This window comes from Megalops cyprinoides, chromosome 1 (assembly GCF_013368585.1).
Source record: "Megalops cyprinoides isolate fMegCyp1 chromosome 1, fMegCyp1.pri, whole genome shotgun sequence".
In the NCBI taxonomy this organism is placed as follows: Eukaryota; Metazoa; Chordata; class Actinopteri; order Elopiformes; family Megalopidae; genus Megalops; species Megalops cyprinoides.
This window is the reverse complement of record NC_050583.1, coordinates 56,608,300-56,629,114: the sequence shown is the minus strand read 5'-3', so window position 1 is coordinate 56,629,114 and position 20,815 is coordinate 56,608,300. Positions and strand designations below refer to the sequence as shown.

Here is a 20,815-nt window from a genome sequence, read left to right as displayed (position 1 = left end):
TATATTTAAATATTCTCATATATAGGGCTTTTATATTTCTGAAGCAAGCATGAGACTTTCAGTAAAATCTGTAGCTGCACTATTCCCACTCCAAGTGGAATGAAACCGATTAAAAAATAAAATAAAATAAAAAAAATCCAGCCAGTCAGGGACACCTATTGCAGAGGACTACAGAAATGAGCACACTGCCGCGCATCTAACAGTTTTTTTTTTTTTTTAAACTTTACACACACAATAGTGCATGCCACTACTGCTACTTGCACCATATGTTAGGCACAGATTATTGGCTCCATGTTACTGTACATTTAAATATGCAGTTTGGCAGTTTGTAAGCACCTTTGTTGGATATACAAATGATCTAGATTTAGTTTAGACCTTGCACAATAAGGCTACAAACAAGAGCTGAGTTTGGGAGCCAAAGATCTGATGTCCCACAAAGCCTAAAGATCTTGAAGGTTAAACAGATATTTCACTTAAGTAGTCACCAATTCGTAATGTAAACCGTTTAAGAGCTTTTGTACAGTTATTCCCAAAAAAGATCTTTCCTCGAACACTGAAAACGGATCTGTTTACCATAAACTTAAGGGGGACTTCATGCCTGTCCTAGAATTAAAATTATACCTGCAGAAACCACGGAAATGATGAATGCTATCTGTGAATTATCTCCTGGCTAAATACAATCGGAGTTTAAATGACATTAGAAACCTCTTTTAGAAAAAACATTGTATACCATTTATTAAACAACATGGACACTAATTCCAATAACATGCACACTGGTTTGCCTTTTAAATGTATAGTGTTAACATTATTGCAACACTGGTTCCCTGCTGTTTTGTGTATTATATTTTTATTATCTTAACATAAAAAAAAAACATGACAAATACAGGGGATACCATTTTTCTGCATACCTTTAACAGAATACACAGTGGTAGAAGGAATGGACATTGCTTAGATGTCATATAGCCTATTCATAATAATAGTAATAATAGACTGCAGAATCCTAACATGCAGTTTCCACTGCACAAACGTCAACTGGTGTGAGACAGCCTGCAAACAGCACATGAAGCATTCACAGTAGGCAGAGAGGGCGGGGGGGGGGGGGGGGGGGGGGCGGAGAGCTGTGGAGGCAAGAGGGGGAAGGGGCGGGGGAAAGTGACTGAAGCACTGGCCTTGGTTTCAACAGGAGATGGAGCAGCAAAATTTAGATCTCAATCTAATTTCTCCCATACCTGATCTCCCATCTCCTGATTGTGGTACTTTTTTTTTCCATTGTCTTTTTTATTTTTGACACAAAAAGGTATATACATAACAGCTACTGAACCTTTTTCCACTGGGCAACAGTGTCAATACCTTGCGGATGTACGGGGCAAAAGAAAATTGGTCAGGAGTATTGTTCCGAAAACTGGTGGCATTTTACATGACACGAATGTCCTACTGCCGTCTGGAAAAAAGGTACTTGCTTTCAGTTCATATTCAAGTTTTCTCCTTTTTTTCTCTGGTTTATTTTTTTTTTCTTCCCATAAAAATATTTCAGACTTTTGTTATCTGTGTGTGTTGCTCTTCATCAAAGGGTTCGTTCTCTGGGTCAGAGTCAGTGGTGTCTGAGTATCTATAGTGATCGGGTTCATTGTCACTAACGTCCGGAGTCACCGATGTTGAAGTGCTGGCCTCCGAGTTTGACGGCTCCTCCACAGTTTTAGTAAAGTACAACTTCACCTGTGACAGAGGAGAGACTATGTTAGCAGTAAGCAGGGGTGTAGACGTCAGACCCTAAGAAGGATACTTAATACTGAACAAATGCAGTACTTTCACAGGGGGTAAAAAAAAACACCTCCTAATTCCACTAATTGTAGGTAAAAAGCAGAATCATTGCTCCTTCTAAGGAACAATCAGACATTCAAGCATGTCAAAATGTGACAAAACTGATGTTCTGATGTTAACAACACTTTCCCCCATTAAGAAGAACAGAGATTTAGTTTCTATTATTTTACATTAGTATTTCACACCTGTAATGTCAACAGTACTGAGACCTGTTACAGATGCCTTTAGCTGGGAAATCCTTCAACACTTCTGCATTTCCTTCTCTCTCAGATATTCACCAAAGCATGTCCCATCAAATACTTTCATTTTACCTCTCTGTTTTCAAAATAACCCACATGATTTTTCATCAAACACATCATCCTTTCTCCAGCACTTAACTTGCATCTCAATTTTATTTTACCACACAGTGATATGAACTCCCAGGAATTTAATTAAAGTCTAATTTTCTATTCTACATTTTGTTTAATGTTTTTACTTCTGCAGTTATCGTGGTCTGTACTACAAGTTGTCTTGACTGCTCTATTAGAACATCAAATGTCGCATTTTAAAAATAATAATCCCTTGAGCCAATGGTACCGATCAGTTTACTGGTAGATGGCACACTAGTGTGAGATTTTACTCTTCCTCCTGCATTTTTTCCACAACACTTAGCACTTACATCAAAGCCACTTGATCACGGCTTCCAAGAAAAGATTTATACTCCATTATCTGGAGTAAGTGCTCTCTGCTTCTCAAAAACCACACATCTGATTAAGGTCAGTTATTAAGTTCATCTAGTTATGAATACTTAATCCCGGAGGCCCTCAGTCACAGCACGGCAGAGCAGACCGCACACAGCACGGCCCCGCCGCACTACTGAGCCACCACGCCACGCAACCCCGCGTCCCAGTAGCCGACCCACCTTGAAGTTTGGAGAGAAGTATCTGTTGGCTTTGTCTTTATTCGCTTTGTCCAGATCGTTCTTCGTCAATGCCAGGATAAGGTAGTCCTTGTCGTTGTCTCCGCGCTCTGCGCTTTGAATCCCATCCAGCTCTTTCACCAAGCTCCCGTTTTCGACTTTCTCCGAGTTCTCCTCTGGTCCGGGTATGAAGAAGGTGTTCACCCAGAAGTGGAACATCTTGTCCTGAAAAAGGAAAACCATGCAGTTTCACAGTGTTGTAAAAACTACCACGTACAAGCTTCTCACCATATTGCTGCATCTACTTCTACAGGAAGATTACACCCATGACAGAGTGAACAGTTAAGTAATGTCCAGGTAATGTTCAATGCGTACACAAATTTTAGGTTGGAGAGCAGTGTAGCATAGTGTTAAGGAGCAGGGCTCGTAACCAAAACGTTGCTGGCTCGATTCCTCGCTAGGACACTGCTGTTGGGGCCTTAGGCAAGGTGCTTAACCCTCAACTGCCTCAGTAAATATCCATCTGTATATATGGAAAAACTTGTAACCTACTGTGTGTAAGTCACTCTGGATAAGAGTGTCTGCTAAATGACAAAAAATAATCTCCAGGTTTCACACTTCAAGTGCGCATCAGATCGCCGTTTTCAAACATCTAAAATTATGGGTTTTTTTTTCCTGTACACCTTTCATCAACAACCAAGCTCCCAAAAAAATGAACACTGAAGGAAGGGAACTAAAGTGTTTTAGTCACCGGTATCTGAGAACAGTTAAAGAGGACTTGTGTGGACAGCTGCATGACTAACCTTCTTCATCATCTTGTTCTGCTTGTGGAAGAACTCCACCTTGATGTCACCGCACACGGGCAGGGGCTGTGGGAACTCAAAGAACATGTACTTGTCTTCGCGCCTTGTGTGTGCCGGGTTGGAGGTGTGGATCTTCACCTTCAGCTGGTACACCACAAACTGCGGATCTGAGGAGTCACAAAAGACGACGCTCTCAATTCACAGGAGGAGGGCTTCTCTTTAACAACATCAACAAAAAAAAGCCTAGCATTTCCATCTGTGAGATTAACTGTAGAGAAGAGGGGAAGAGGACAGAATAAAGTACCACTGCCAGAAATATTAATATACAAAACAGTTGCATGCTAAGGGCCCTATTCTGAAGACATTTAAAGACCAAGCAAAAGTGTACGCTTGCATTGTAGCGTGTGGGGTGCATACGGCATATTTTACACACATGACTCTACACAGCAATGATTACCTCTTCTTAGAAAAACGTAAAATTAAAAATGTATGAAAAGCTGATTTTACCCCAGTGCCAATTCCCTTTTCTGAACCCATGTGGAATCTGCTCACTCTTGTTTTTAACAGCAGTATCCCCTTAGAGAAAAAGAAGGAGATTAACACACGCTCCTGCATCCTTGCTGGGGCTCTTACCGTGTTTAGGAATATGGATCTTTATGCTGATATAGATATTTATATACATTTATGACAGACACACACAGCATATTTTTGTATAAAGGAGATGTTTAGGTCCAACTACATCAACATGCAGGTTCCAACCTTTACGAAACCAATCTACCAAGCAAAGTTAAAGGACAAAGTGAACGGCAAGGGGATGGTACGACGAATCAGAGGGGTCAACTTTACATTTGGAAAAATACATTAAAAAAGGCACAAAAATGGCCACAATGCACTTCATGTGCTCCCAAATCTCTTCTGCTCCTGGGTCTATATGGAGAAACCCAACCTATTTATGTGGGTAGCCACATTGCATATACTGCTGGTAGCAAAAGCACTGGACTGGTGCACAGGCTAATTAAGAAATAAGGGCTTTCCTGGAAAAAGGGAAAGACCGCAATCCCCCCCCCCCCCCCCCCACACAATACATTGACCTTGGGGATGTGAAGGTTCTGTGGGGGAAAAAAATCAGGAGTGAATCCTTACAGTGTGGTTGTCATGTTTTCAACAGGTCAGAAATGAAACTGAAATACATGAGGACTACCGTGTGGTCCAGTGAGGTCACACTGAGGTTTAAAAAGGAAAAAAAAAAAAAAAAAAGGATGGGGGGTTGTGGAGAGCTTTAAAGAACGTCCCTAATACACTTAATTTGACCATACAGGAAGCTCGGTCTATTTATGAGAATGTGTCCCTAATTCAGAATAGGGCCCTCTGAGGGGACAGTTTGAGAACAAAAAAAAAAAAGTGTGTATAGAACACCAAAGAACTCTGAGGCCAGGCACAGACAGTGGAGACACAGAGTATTCAAATAAAAAGGCCTAGAAAACAAGGAGGTGAGCAGAATGGATCCACACACAATTCCTGGCAATCCTGACGAGCTTTTAACACTTTCAGACGACAGAGCCAATAAAACCACCAGAGAGCCAAGCAGAGAATAGGAGTACAAATTCACTCTTATGGTTAGACAGCCCAAAAAAAGGCAATACTAATTAAATACAAAAAAGTACTAGTCTTAACGTCAGCGTCACATGAAGGGGAAAAAAAAACATGCAATATTTTGCAAAGCTTTATAGAGCAGAGGAAGGGACAGAACCACCACCAGGCGAGGTTATTTCCACAGTTGAAAATGCATGTTGAAACTTCCACAAATGCAAAAAACAGTAATTAAACAGTAATTTAAAAAAAAAAAACCCTCCTGAACAGAACCCCAGCAGGACAAGGAAGAAAACACTTCATGCATCTGCTACCACCTTCCATTACCTTCTCAGGAAGTTTCATATACAAGAGTAAACCACTTACTGCACGTTCCTCCACTGAACATGGGAACCGTCTCAAACACCATCTTGTGAAACAGCAATGCCACTGGTTTGTACTCCAGCTGGTTTTTCAGCAGGTAGCTGTAGTAGTAGACATAGCGCCTCTGACTGGGAATCGTCACTCCCTATGAAGGCAAAAAAAAAATAAAAAATCTTGATTTGAACTCAAAAAATAAAATACACCCCCTAGCCTGGCAAACTTTGAAGTTAAAAGGCAACATACAACACATATGAAATTATGAAAGTATCACAATTATTCTTTGTTAACATTAAAATTCTCATAAATGTATACCCAATTATTACGGATGTGACCCTGTAATTCTAGTGACCGTTTACAAATAAAGTATCTGTTCAGCCGGGCACAAGATAATTTTGTTATATTTCTAGATGGAAGTAAAATTTCAGCACATACCACAAGCACACACCCATAAGCACACACTCACAGAAACGCGTAAGGTGACTCAACTTTGTATTACGCGAGCGGAAACGCTACGTCCCCATTTCAAGGGAGCGATTACTTAAGGTGAAGCAAGAGACAGCTTTCATGTGTGGTATTTGCAACAAAGTTCAGAGGGTGAGTGGAGGTATGGGATCAACACTAAGCCATTTCCAACCATTACAGGACTAGAGAGAAAGCCAGAGTGTGACAACTAGCTGCATCGCACAGTATAAACCATAAGTACCTTCAATGGCCAGCTAACTGCAAGCATTTAGAAAGAATGCATTCTTTTTGTTTTTGAACTTACAATGCTAAAACTGTGCAATGTTTGATTTATTGTGCAATTTTCTGAGGGGTGGGGGGGGGGGGGTGTGCAATAATGTGCATCTCCAGGAACTGCTTTACTGTGAAAATCTACCCAAGGAAAACTATGCATACAATACAGTGGAGGATGCCAAGTTCATGGCAGCAGTAAAAACAAGCCCCATCCACCTACGCACTGACCACCCACATCACTTGTGTATACGAACACTGGATAACTTTTAGTGAGAATCAAAGAGAGAGAAACTGACAAATACAAGCATGTTTCAACCAATTTCAGCTAGGAAGCAATCATGATGCCCTCTACTGAATTCTGATCAGGCTACCCCCATTTAATCAGGACAGTTTAAGCACCCCTTCTTATAACATTTGAATTCTAGACGACTGCCTTCTGATGCACCACTCTGAAAACAGGTGATGAAAAGTTGCTGGTTTCACATTGGTTAAGTACTAACCATCTGTGATGGCACACTTTTGCTACCTGCCTCACACACACACACACCCTTGCTGAAAAACGGTAATGTCAAAACCCAAACATACAGCCAAATCACGCTGTTTCTAGCTCTTCTTAATGTGTGTGGGCCAGCAGAATGCTGCTCAGTCATGTCCCAACCTCATCCAGCCAGTGCTTAACACAGGGAACTGTACGAAAGTTCAACAGGGTGCAATGAATGTCCTTGTACCTTATATAAATTACTCGGCAGCATGAAAAATCCACAATATATATGCTGGTTATAAAAATGCAAAACACTATTTTCTCTGTACCAAATCTGTACTGGGGAAAGCAGGAGTGGTTGAATATTCTGGAGCTATGGCTTATATTGTCAATGGACTTGGTGTACTTGAATTCTGATGGCAAAAAGCCCTCAAGAACCTCTGTTCCTATGAATCTATTCAACAGAATGAAATTACAAAATTCACTAATGAACTGCATTAAAAAAGGCTCCACATGTGACAAATTTATCTTGTGCTTGCTACTGCCTGGCAAACAAAACCAAAAATGTTTTCTATGGCAAAGGTCAAAAGTTCAGCTATCAGAATTATTAGTCAGCAAGAGATAAAGAGGTTACCCACCTTCTTGTCTCTGGTCCGGACTTCACCGTAAAAGTCTAGTGCTTCTTGTGCTTTTAGGAATTTACCTCGGTGTAGCAAGTAAGCACAAATCATGACACCCGTACGTCCCTTTCCAGCTTTACAGTGAATCGCCGCAACGTGATTGTCATCCTCACTCAGCCATTGGTCAAGGTCTTCACAGAAAGGTTTAATAAGTTCTAGCTGGGGGGGATTGTGGTCTTCAAAGGGGTACTGTGCAACTGCAAAACACAACTTAAAGTGAGCAACATTTCATGCAATGTAATATGTATGGTTTCTCAACTGTCTGAATGGAGGTAATGTGATTAGAATGACTTACCTCTGCAGTTAAATTTGGCAGCATCATAATGTCTTTCTGCGCATCTGGAAATGAAGTATTACACACATCTTTAAGATGGCAGAACACAGATCTGTACTGTTAAACAGATTTACACCCCCTGCTGCCTACTGTCACGGGTACTTCATGCATGACCACAGAATATGGAGGATTTTGGAAAATCATGCACTCTTTTGAACAGCTGATGTTTCTCTAATCTCAGAGCTAGCCAATGCACATTCTCAAACACATTTAATGATGCTGGATCAGGCCTAACTGCTTTGACGCTACAGTGCAAACTGAAGTGCTCCACTCTGCTTCCACAGAACTTGTTCTACAAAATCGGCTTCTACAAAACCTGCCTTTCAAACTCCTATGAAGGAAATGAAGTCAGGAAATTGTCGCTGTGGCACATTGTTGGGAGAGGCATCACTTCAACATGCCAGCATTATCGGCGATACACTGCAGAGGCAGCAGCACATTTAGGCAAAGTGGTCCCTTGTTAAGCAAGGGAAGAAGCCTTAGCTAAATGTTAGAAAGCTATCAAATTATTCATGGATATCATTACACTAGAAAGACACCAGCAAGTCAATATTTGCAGTCATACTAGCTGGGAGTTTGCTGGCTCCGTCTGGTGTAATTTCTCGTGGGGAAGGGGAGGAGCACATCTGCCACATATTAAAGGTTTGTCTTTATGACATGATGTCTGTGTGCCTGCCTTCTACAATCTATATCATTTTAAAACCAAGTAAATCACTTCAAAAGAGCAATGTAACATGTCATGAAAAGTCTGAGGTTTCATATGGGCTGTGTATAGGAATTCAATATTGAATAATGATGAGAGGGGAATCGGCACTCATGACTGTCTGCGCTTCAGAAATGGAGGGGATTTATTTTCCTGAAATTTTCTGCGCAAGGAATTCTGTACATTTTGTGACCACGGTTAACCATACATGCAGAGGAAACATTTACGATAACAGGGTTATACTCACAGATTATATATCTTGTAATGATTTTTATGTTTCGAGTCCAGAAACCTAGAGGGAGAAACAGAAATGACTTTTGCAGGAATGGCACAAAGCTGGCGCAGCGCGCGCGCTTCACACGCTGGCTTTCTGCATTTCCACGGACATTGCGTCATCGAGAAATTGGACAATACTCAAACCGACAATACATTGCAAGCTTTTTTCCCCCCAGCGTTTGCACCATTACAACATTCACGCTTGACTTACACAATAGACCCACCTCGATCACGCCTTATGGCAGAGGGTTTTCAACCACATGTAAGCGATATGCTGTACCGCAACCATACAGTCCATGAAATGCATGACAATCGGATTATAATTTGCGTTTGTTCACTCAGCGCAGACAATGTTGCTTCATGTTAATTCTAACAGCTAATTATAAATTATTTTCTGGACTGAAATCAACTGTACATGAATGGAGTGACATTTAGGCCTCAGACATTTTTTCTTGTTTGGGTCACCGTTCCTGACGTCTTATATGCAGGTCTGGTACAAAAATGGTCAACCCGTGCCATATGGCACTAAGCAATTTGATGCAACAAAAAATACCTTGAGATTTAATAGCACTGCAACACGCCTGCAATACACTAAACAGCATCTGTGTGTCACACAGATAAACCTGTACTCTTCCAGCGTGGGCATCTAAACCATTTCAATGGTTTCAATTGAAACAAGTATTCAAACTTCAGATCCTTGAGGATCCAACTGACGATAACCGAATGAAAGTTTTAGTTACACCCCTATGACTCTGTTAGAGATTAAAAACTTAAGTATTTCATCTAACAAGTTTTATCTAGCAAGCTTCAATATTTAATGCACTACTTTATGCTCGAGATTCATCAGTCCACAACTTCTAAAACACTGCGACACATGCCAGTACTATTGTGTGGGCACATCCTGTTTAAGAATTGAGGAAATTATCTGGACAATGCAGCCAAGAGTCAAGCTGAGTTATGTCACATTATTGGTCACCCATTAGCCTTACAATGTATAAAGTAACGAGAAATCATACTATTTTTACAGGTTGATCAAGGCAACAGATACAGTTATAAGGGAGACCAGAGCAAACTGATTAAGGGCAGAGCTAATTGTGCTAACGTGAACATCCCTAGCCAGCAGTGCATTTGAGATGTAGTTCCTGCAACCTCTTCCTCTTGCTGAAATGAATTCAGCCATTGCAACAGAGAAGAGAACTTACCGTACTACGTCATCTATGTTGTTTCTGTAGACACCCTCAAGTCTTTCAGCAGGAAAGCCCATAGCGATAATGTTGGGATAAATATCTGAATGCAGGAGTCAAGGAAAGTGGAGGTGGGAAGGGATCACTCGTGGAAGTTCAAACTATGTCACAGGAAAACAAACAATAATGCAAACTGTTTTACATTCAAGCAAATAAAATCCAAAGTAACACAGGCTTCTACACACAGGAGTCACCATTCCGGTACCGCCACTGGGGCCACTCATTTCCAACGAGCTGTACACTTCCCTGCTTTGTTTTATCGCCATACTCAAAAATAAGGCAACGCTTCACGCGTGTACAAGGTTCAGGTCATTACGCGGATACAAACACATGTGCATCAATAACCCGGAATACGCAGTGGCTCGGGCACAAACCTGTTTCATACATGGAACACTGTAACGTACAAAAGCGGTTTAACCTTTATGCTTGGCACAACAGAATGCGTCACTGGAACAAAAAAAAAAAATACACAGCACAGAGTCACAGAATCTTGACAGTGATAAGGCATTTCTGATCACTTACATGAAAACATCTTAAGAAAAGTCATCGCTATACACTTTAGTGCAAGGAATGCAGATATTTTACTGTAGTAAGAGCCTTTAATACCATAAATAGAAAAGGAGAACTCTAGTTCACCTCAGCCGCAGTATCTAACAGCTCTCCGTATCTAGTTTTCTATCAAGAGTCTTGCTGAATCGTGAGAAACAAAAAACACCTTTAAGAACATTACACACATTATGACAGCCTCATGTTTTAAGAGCATGGCAAAGTTTTCCGTTGCATGTTCTGAAACTACTATTTAGAGCTAAAAAATTTAATCAGCCCCTCTAATGTACCATAATTCCAACAGCGTTTTATTTCTGGAGGAAGGTGCACGTTACCCTTTCTAAAATGTGAACTGAACAAAGTACAAAAGTATCATTTATACATGCATTTTCACTGAACAGGAAGGACTAAGAAACACCCAACCCAAATATGAAAGAGCTCAGTTTCATTCGAACACTAACCATGAAACGGCTCAGTTTCATCAGAAATTGATAACAGCCTATATGCATCACTGGTCATCTAGATAGCTGTAGGTGTCTTTATACTTATCTGTAAACACACTGAACACAGACTGTAAACATAAAACCAAAATTTATATATTAGAAGAAAAAAAAACATAAAAGTGAGGCAAAAAGTCTTGATAAGGCCCTGCATATCTACAAAGGGAGAATCTGATGTACGATTAAAAAAAATAATAAAAACAATTAAAAAAAAAAAACACCAACTTTTAACAAAGCATGGTGTCAGAACAGCTACAAAGTGATGACGATCTCATTACATTAAACACATCCCTGCTTCAAACTGCAATGGGAGCATGGAGAACAGGAACCTTGTTAATGTGGAACAGATGGTCTTCTCCATAAGAGACACAGGAACAGAGCACTTCTGATCCGGCAGGCAATGCAAGGGCACAAAGTAAACCTCACAGCGCCACTACCGAACATGAAACCATTAAAATATAAAAAAAAAAAACCCGCCGTGGAAGATCAATGCACGTCTCTCCGTTTACCCTGTGAGGGTCACTCCATGCCCAGACGTACCAGTCCCGGAGCCCATTTGTTCCACATTTTGCTTAAATTCAAGCAGGGTTTGAGGGGCCTGCCAAGATCAGAAATGACAGAAACTTATTTTCTAAAAAATTTCCCCTTCAGCTGAGAACTGCCAAAGATCAATTTGAAATTGACCTTGACAAAAAAAAGGTATAGAGCTTTTAAAGTGATTCTAGTTGCTTTATGGTAATTCTGCCCTCAAAGCCATGTGAAACAAACAGGGTTTGGTCTTATCTTTGGTTTTTTTTTGCTTTCGAGTATTCAAATGTTTACTTGCTTAACGGACACCCCTTATCCCAGGTGACTTGCCAATGCTTATAGGTTTACAGATTACACATTCTGTAACCAATACAACTGGATTTCAGCTGGTGCAATTGAGGTAAAGTGCCTTGCTCAAGTGAACACAAACCCAACCCCGCCTGTAGGAGAGGACAAATCAGAATACCGCCACACTGCCCAATAACACCCAAAAGGCTAACATTAATGATACGTGAGGTTGAGTATATCACATCATACATGTTCTTACAATGTATATGGCCCCCCCAGCCTGAGTTTTCAGATTGTCCACATGCGATATCAAATTTCTCATCTCTTATACCTCCATATTGAGCACTGAGCACTACAACAATATTAAAAGTGCTGTTGCAGCTCACAATGGTATTTAAAAAAAAGGTTAAGAAACTGCTTCTAGTTTAAATTTACAAGTTATTGAGAGAAAAAATACTTAATGGAACTATAATTACACAGTGTCACAGTTCCTATTTGTGCATGACACCCAAATACACGCATGGCAAATAAAACTGTTAAAATGATTTTTTTTTTTCCTTTTATCAATTAGGACTTATATTACAATATTTCTTCTTTTTCTATGCCTCCAAGATTTACTGGAACCTTCCAAAACAAAATTTAACAGCTCATTTAAACAGATGTAAAAATTTTCATCCTTAAAATAAAGTAGTGGGAAATCCTTGAGTTCATTCAACAAAACTGGTGACAAATTTCACTTCACTGTCCCATTCATGACCAAAAATACACTGACCAGGCTGCGAGTCAGAAAGACAGGCAGGTATGATGTGGTTCCTAAGTTTTACTTGGTTGAACTAAAACAGGGTTAAAATAACGTATGCTAATGTACCAGGCCAGAGACATCTGGCTGAGCATCGCATCGCCCAAATGTTTTCAATAATGCCCTTCTTCATTCAGAGGACCTATATACATCATTATGCATATACAATCTGAGGTGTTCACCTACATTCATGATTGTTAGCAAGACAGTTTCCTCAGCCAATGACAATGAAAGAAAAGGAAGAATCAATACTGCCTAAAAGAGAGACAGAAAATGGCAATAAAAATATGAAATCCATATCATTAGGACTAAACTAATTTGGTTAAATTCATTTAAGCTCTTACTTTGACTACACCCAATGACCAGCGAAGGCCCCATACTTCATAATGACATGACTACACTCAACAAAATAACTGAGCAGTGCGTGAAAAATACATCTACCTCATCGCTAATGCATACATTTTGAGCAGAAAACATACAAAGACTTGGGACATATAGAAAAGCTCAGTGATGTTTAACTGTTGAGAGCTTTGGACATTTATCAGAAACGGCAATGTGAACCAAGTAATGTCCAAATAAAGGCCTTGATGTCTGACACTCTGCCCTGTGGCTGTTACTGCCAATCCTTAACATTTCTGTAAAGAGCCAAACACTGTCAAGGATGGTTTTTGCTTTTCACCATTTTGGCTTGATTGCAGTTTGAAAAATAGACGGTGAAAGCTGCCTGCACCACAGCTTCATGGCACCTTTCCAGAGCTGAGAAGGTTTTAACAACGATGACGAGAAACCTGTCCTGTACCAGTTAACCTTAGAAGAAGAAAAAATGACTGTATAAGCGTTTACAAAGGGCTCCAATGCTCTCTTCAGCATAAATTCTTTAATCAAGCTATCATGCTTTAGCAGACCTTGCTTAATGATCAACCAATTTATCTGGGGCTATTTATAAAAGGTGGCCACACAAGACTGCAGGGCAACAACCATGTAAACTCTTCTCAGAACACATTCTTAATAACTGGAGACCACCTTTAAGAGACACTTCCTGAAGCTCAGATTGAAAATAAAAAGGATTCCAGAGTTTCAAATGATAACAGGATACTGACCGGAACAGACTGAAGTCTCTTCCAAATTAAACATCTGATTGTAATCTATCACCCTCATGCTTCAGCCAATTCAAGGATATCACACATGAACTTATACTGAAAAAAAAAAACCCATTGTTTCAGACCAGCAGAGGTCAGTTCACCTGCAGTTACAATTACAAGCCTTCACAATTACCTGATTTTAAGGGGACTGAGACCCCCAACCCCACAACCTACAGCATCCTGGTATTTGTTAACATCAGTCTAAATCTTTGAAGCTGTATGTTGCTGGTGACAAGGGTGATCCATTTCAAAATCACATTTATGTACTCTGAAGTGACAGACTCTCAGTGACTGCAAAGCTCATGTCTTATACACCTATCAGAGTAACATCACTGTAACACCACCTTAAGAACCATAAAAGTGGCCGAGGCGATTTTAACACCCAACATACAGACCATTTAACACTCAGCTCTAGTTATCAGAGTTGCATCTTGGATGCTACTGAGTCCACTCTGCTCCACTGCTGCAAACAGATATATGAAAAGATCAACTAGCAAACCAAGCTGTTATTATTTCAGGGCTTTTATGGATTCCACAGCAGCACAGTGAGTCATTCGTCAATAGATGAAATTGATTAAGAGCCAATGCATTTTAGCGTTCACTTGCCTAGTTCTGGTAATTCTTACTGTGAATTGGTTTTTGTGTGTGTGTGTGTGTGCGTGCGCGCGAATAGGGTGGGGGTGGGGGGGTTCAAAAGTTGTGGGAGGAATTCCAGAAGTGAATACATGTAATACTGCAACTTGCAGGATGCAAAAGAAGCGCACTGAAATCATTTTCCAAGGTGCCATTGCTATCATAGTGCAAGACTATTTTAACGCCAAGGAAAGCTTGAGTGGTCTTCACGACTTTTTAAACTACAGCTCTTCAAAGTGCAGTATATTGAAGGGATGTCCTTCGTCAAAGTAATATTTCTGAATTCACATCTCATTGGTTTATGCCTTTCAAAGTATGGATGGTGGCAGTTTCACTATGATGGCAAGTTGCTGGATCTATCAAGATTAAGTAGGTTGTTCTGTGAGGATAGCTCAGTAATGACCAGCTAGTTAGCCATCTGACAAATGTCAAAAGCTATCAGCCAAGCGATAACCTTTTCATAATAAATCCATACCAGGACAAGCACAGTATGTAAACCGGCATAATTAAATATTCAGAAACAAAAAACTAAAACGAATATTTCCAATATTGGCACAGTTGCCCAAAATCCTGAAAACATGCTTTTGTTCTGAGCTGCTATGAATTACTTTGGTTTTATAAGCAACTTAGCAGCTGAATGAGCAAAAAAGCTTACAACATACTTTTTCACAACATTGCTTCTGTTCGCCACCCTGCTGCTTAAGAGAGATTTATTTCAATTTCACCCATTTCTGAAACATTAAAGGTTAAGCAAGTGAGGGAAAAAGGTACAACTGCTGAAAAGGCTCACAAAGAGCAGAGTATCTCTGAAAACTACAAAACTAAAGTAACATTAATTACTGCTAGCATGATGCGTGACGATCAAGTGACAAACTAACTGTACACTTCAATGTAGATATATTAAAATGGACCTTGCCATATTGTGTCACTATATTAATCAGCACACATACAAATACACAAAATCTGGTTTAGGTCTTAGTGAATGTCAAAGATGGATAGTCAAGCAAGATAAAAGCTTCTAACATCATAATGTATACTTTATACATAAATGTAAGATAGGGGGCCTTTATATGGTACAGGAGCGAGAGTGCTCTCCCTCCTGTCAATCTAAGTTATGTGTATTGCGATACAGTACTTTGAATTTTGGTATACTAGAAATTTAATCTGTTGATGTGTTATCAGTTTACCTTTGCCACACAAGTTTTTTTTTTTTTTTTTACAATAATCTGCTTTGAGCTGAAGCTTGAGCATGAAAAACTTTCCATGTTGCGTGTAAGGGCTTATGCACACAGCAACAAAGAGGAATTGCCGTTTCACCACACCAAATGAGAACAAATGTCTTCACAGAGAAACGTCCGTTGAAATATCACATTAACTGATTCAGTGAAGTCCCGCACAGCAGCAAGATGGGACAATTTGCTGAAAGGGGTTTCGAGCGCAGCTAATTTTTAAACTCATGCAGTTGCTTTGCCACTGCCGAGTACAGAGGCGCCATAGCTGATGCAAGATCACTACACTATTTTAAGCCGATTCCTAGAACTCAGAACATTACATAACTGGGAAAGCCATGTTGTTTTAAAACCCCAAGTGAAGGGGGCATTCACCTGCTGGTGAAATGCAACAATTAAAACAATATCTGCCAAGTCCATGTTCGCATCGTTTTGGGAGAGGGGGTTCGTTCTCATCACTCTTTCACTTCATCATCATCCTCCCCACCAGGATGATACTAAAACTGCTCTGCAGATCTAATCATAAAACACTGCCCATGGCATCAAAATAGCAGGAGTCTGCCACTTTACTTATACTGCTTGTTCAATGAATGGAATTTGTCTAATTTAACATTCACTAAACTCAGGCTACAAAGAATATGACACTGGTCAACATTAGTCCTGCCAATTGTGAACACCATGCATAATTCTGAATTCTTGAAATGCAATTACAAAACCTTTTAAGGGCTCAATGCAGCTTGTTCTGAGAGACATCATTCTTTGGATTTAGGCCTTTAAATCATATACATCATTAGACTAGAACCAGGTTAGAAGTTAATCAGTTTAAGACTGGTTAAAATAGTCAAGTCATGGAATTGCAATTGCCCTCAGGCTAAAGTACTCTAAAATCAGACAGCAGTAGGAAGTAACATCGAACATAATTAAACTTTATCTTCTGTGTTCATGTGCACATCTCTGGATAACACTTCACAGTACCTTATTAACAAAAAGGCAAATCCAGGGGGGAAATCAAATTTCTCAAAATCAAGCCAGCACAACTTTCTACTTTGTACTCTGTAAATACACTCACTGTCAAAACTAAAAGAACTTGCATCCAGTACAGCATGCTTACACTTTCACACGAGGTTGCGTTCAAAGCTAAAAATATTAATCACTAGGATTTTCACACCAGTAGAAATTACTAGTATCAAGGCCAAGATCTCACTTTAGGCACACATTGGGAGTGATCGCTGACATAAAACAATGGATGTGCAGCATGTTGTTTTAGTGACCAAATTAAGGGTTACATTATTACTTGAAAATGTCACGGCTCACGATATTACAATATCCTACTCACTAAACAGTTTCCAGATGTAACATAGTATCTGTAGTTATGTATGCATGCATTCAACGAACATATGAGGTTACATGACATCCCCCTAAAATGCTACCAACGCATTTACAGAATGGTGCACTGAGTTGGTGGTTATAGACATTTTTCCACAAATGTATTGGAAGTAAACTGACATGAACACATTTCTTCTCGGTGCAGGTGTCAAGTCCCGCAAGTCACCTGTACGCCAGAACAGCAATTGAAGCCAACAAATACTGACTGACAGCCCACTTGCAGCTTTCTTACAAACAAATATCATGTCCACAAATTTGACTGTGTGTTCAACCAGCTAGAGTTAAATAATCTGCAGTAGAGGGATCTACCTAACTAACCATCCAACTAGATCGCAGAGAGTTTAAAACTAACCGGAATGGGTAGCTAACTAACCGTGCCAGTGCCACCTACCACCCCATTTGAGCTGATCTTTTTTTCTTAGCCTAAATAGCCATACGTTTTCTAATAGTGGATACAGCCAACTAGCCAGCTACAATTTTTCAGACCTGGCTCTAGTTAGGTAGCTCACTACCTATGTGTCTAACATTAGATACATTATTAACGAACACAGCCAACTAATGAGACAAATTACCTAGCCAAATACGTAGTTGAAGACACAGAATACTGTTAATGTTAGCTTGCTAAGCATCACGAATGGCATCACAACCGCTTAATACAACATGAAAATGTCTTAGCTAATTTTCTGCAAGCTGCTGATGCAATGGTTCTTTGTGTAGTACTGATACTGAATTGAATCTAATCCACTGCTTTATCTAGGCCAAGAACATTTCACGCTGTTGGATAGTCCTTTTGTACTTCCCTCTACGATATTTCATGCGAAATAAGATATCTGTTATGAAATTACATTCTAGTTAACTACATATAGCCAACTAACGTTAGCTGACTAGATACAGTACAATAAATTTAGACTAGGGTGCTAGCCAGCTAGGAATACCCTAATAATTGGCGAATGTTAGCTACACGGATAGCTAGCCACCTACAGCTAGTTAGCATTATCCTTCTGGCAAGTCGAATGATTCCATTGCTGGCTGAATTAACCAGCTACTAGACTACTTAGCGATGGAAGCTGTGAGGCTAACAGGTATGGCCAATGTAGGATCAAACGCGTTATCGAGTGTTAAATCAGCCACCGAGATGGATAGTGTGGCTAGCAACTGTCAAATCCAGCTAACGTTACCTAGCTAGCAAGCAACCTGGCTAGTCAGCCCGGACGGAAAGCTAGACCTACCTAGCTCGCTAGCTAGCTTCTCATGGATGTCGACATAGCTAGCTAGCCATTTACAAAAAAACTTGTCTTAAGATGACGTTACCTCTCACCTGTCATAAAAAAATAGAAAATCGCAAATTACCTTATCAAGAACACCCAAGACAAGAGAAATGTTTGAATAAAGAGGATACAGGTCAAGTCCAAGTCAAACCCATCTTCCTGGTATCTCCTTTTGTTTCGGCTGACAATTTCCTTTATGATTGCAGCCATCGCTGTGACAGGAGTCTTTAGGGTTTTTAAATTAAAAGAAAGTATTGTTGCCTTGATTTGAAATGCCTTTGTCGGTCGATCTCCCTTTTGCTCTCTCGCTTTGCAGTCCCCTTGCCGTCACTAGTTGTCGTTGTGGACTATTAGAATGGCTTCTGCTGCTGGATCATAAAGGAGGGCCTCACTCGGCTCCTCCACAGGCCCGGCTTCCACGATCCTGCAATCCGTCCAGAAATGCCCCAAGTGAAAAGGTACACAATTCTCCAGCTTCCGAACTGTAACGGTTTAAAAACGGCCCAAGTCTCTGAATCTGCCGCAGCCGCCGTGGTTGAGTCGAAAAAGTGGAGAGAAACCCTCTCCAGCGATTCCTAACCCAGAATACTGTGACAGACACACACACTCTCTCTCAGCACACACACGTAGCTAGCTAGCTAGCTACATAGCTAGCTATATTTTTAAAATCCAAAGCCCTCCAACCGAGCAATCCTCGTCGTTCAAATGCCAGTCAGTACAGAAAAAATTGACAGCCTCCACCTTTAAAAATAAAATATGCTATATATGTAGGTTTAAAAGAATCTTAAAACGAATTTTCAGGGATTTTTCCTGACAAAATCCTTTTCCTTTTCTCGTTTCTCTCCTGCTAAACTCTCAAACTTCCATCATGGCTTCCGACAGCGAAAAAAAAGACTAGGTATACATCACATATCCTACCGCGTTGCAAATAGTTCTACAATAGCATCTTTTCAAGATGCCGCAGTCGAGATAATTTGTCGTGCAATACACACCCACACAACAAAATGTATCTAATGGATAAACAGATATCGTATTTAAGATAGGTACGCGTAAAATGCTTTGTTTGCGTGCGCTTTGCTCCTTCATTGAGAGCGGAAGGACACAGGCACACCACAGGGAACTCTTTTCTCTGCCAAAGGAAGGTCACGTGTTTCTGTAATTGGGGAAGTTTCCAATATTTTATGTGTCGTTTCGCGCTAATAACAGAGGTTTTTGTCTTGGGGGCTACGTATTAGGTTATCCACGATTTTACTATACATTTCTTAATGTTAAATCGTGCCACACAGCTAGTAACGATCTATCCTGTACTGTGAGCTGTAAAAAGAATAGCTAGGTAGTTAGCAAGAGGAAAATGAAGAAAAAAATCAGACAGCTAGCTGGCCAGCCAGCCAGCTAGCTAACCAGTCTAACAATGGAAGCCTGCAAACTTGTGAAGTGCTTACGCAAGCAGAAAAGTAAAAGTTGCCAGCTTGAGTACGGGCAAGTAAAACGTAACATGTAACAGCCCATAGGAGTATTTTCTTTTCATATAACTAGAATATCACATCGTGCTCTGCAAAATATATATCACTGATAAGATTTACCCCCAGAACTCGCTAGCTAGGTGTTAAAGAAACGGTTTCCTCGCGTTCCTTTTTTTTTTGGGGGGGGGGGGGGGGTGGAATGTTCTAGTCAACGACGTGGAATTAAATACTTATTCCATAGCGCCACCTGCCAGGTTTCTGGGGAACACCACAAAATATAAGCGTTTTAAGTGCGGCTGTGTAAAAATGACCGCTTCGATGTGCCCAAATTATATTTTAGTTGTAGAGTTTGGCCGTATCTATTTCAATATGATGGATAGATGATGGACAGTGAGCAGCTGTGTAGAGAATAATGAGCATATTCATATTTATTGACCGTTCGTGTTCATATTACTGACCTTACCGGAAAGGCTTTTAGCAATAGTGTGCATATTGATGTAATGTAATGTACTGCAACGTAGCAAGTTAATTCTGCGAGACTTTGGCCTTAGCAGTCAGTGCAAATGTAAGGGTTGCTGACCAATAAGCAGAGGGCAACGCCACACAGAAAACGCCAGGAAAATTGTTTGTAGATAAACTGGATAGCACTTGGGCTGAGGATTTATTTGAGGTCAGCAAACGTTTTCATGGGAAAGACTGTTTTCAGGATTTAATTTTTTAATGCACTTATGGGTCTGCTTCTGAACAGAGTGCTGTTCTAGACATGCAATCACTATTCCTTACACTGGCAGTTAAATTTGGTTTTTCTGTGAATATTTAAACAGTAGGTAAGACACAATTATATTCATAAGGTAATACGAAAATCAAGACGCAATTATGCAGTCCGTTAAAACTCACACTTTCTGAGATTCAGGTGTACAATAAAGAAATAAAAATTGGCTTCCAGAAGACATCTATTTCATAATAGAAATACAATTGCGTGTTGATAACGTCACCCATTTTTGTTCCAACCCATCTCATGCTGTGTTCATTACACTTCTCCCCAGCAGAACTAACTCTGCAGTAAATTAAGAATCTGATTCAGAATCACCTTTACAGTACATTA

General features: G+C 40.1%; 1 protein-coding gene across 2 annotated transcripts; it reads right to left on the bottom strand.

The window, feature by feature from the left end:
- Positions 1 to 1,107: 1,107 nt before the first annotated feature.
- Positions 1,108 to 19,309, bottom strand: ptenb (phosphatase and tensin homolog B). Of its 2 annotated transcripts, XM_036531158.1 has the most exons (10): positions 18,379 to 19,309; positions 9,887 to 9,971; positions 8,656 to 8,700; positions 7,667 to 7,710; positions 7,330 to 7,568; positions 5,479 to 5,620; positions 4,030 to 4,098; positions 3,523 to 3,689; positions 2,723 to 2,944; positions 1,108 to 1,716 (listed from the first exon to the last, which is right to left on the bottom strand). In XM_036531158.1, the coding sequence occupies exons 1-10, from the start codon at positions 18,455 to 18,457 to the stop codon at positions 1,531 to 1,533; spliced, it is 1,278 nt and encodes a 425-aa protein (XP_036387051.1). In that variant the 5' UTR covers positions 18,458 to 19,309; the 3' UTR covers positions 1,108 to 1,530. The 2 variants fall into 2 exon arrangements, with proteins under 2 accessions (XP_036387051.1, XP_036387059.1); XM_036531166.1 differs by lacking the exon at positions 4,030 to 4,098.
- Between the last annotated feature and the right edge of the window lie 1,506 nt (positions 19,310 to 20,815).

What these genes read in the sequence shown, in the direction of transcription:
- ptenb (XM_036531158.1), bottom strand. Translation starts at nt 18,457, where the DNA reads ATGGCTGCAATCATAAAGGAAATTGTCAGCCGAAACAAAAGGAGATAC. An exon ending in TGCCAAATTTAACTGCAGAG is followed by an intron (nt 7,569 to 7,666) that starts GTAAGTCATTCT and finishes TGTGTTTTGCAG; the next exon opens with TTGCACAGTACCCCTTTGAA. An exon ending in ACTTCTCTCCAAACTTCAAG is followed by an intron (nt 1,717 to 2,722) that starts GTGGGTCGGCTA and finishes CCTCTGTCACAG; the next exon opens with GTGAAGTTGTACTTTACTAA.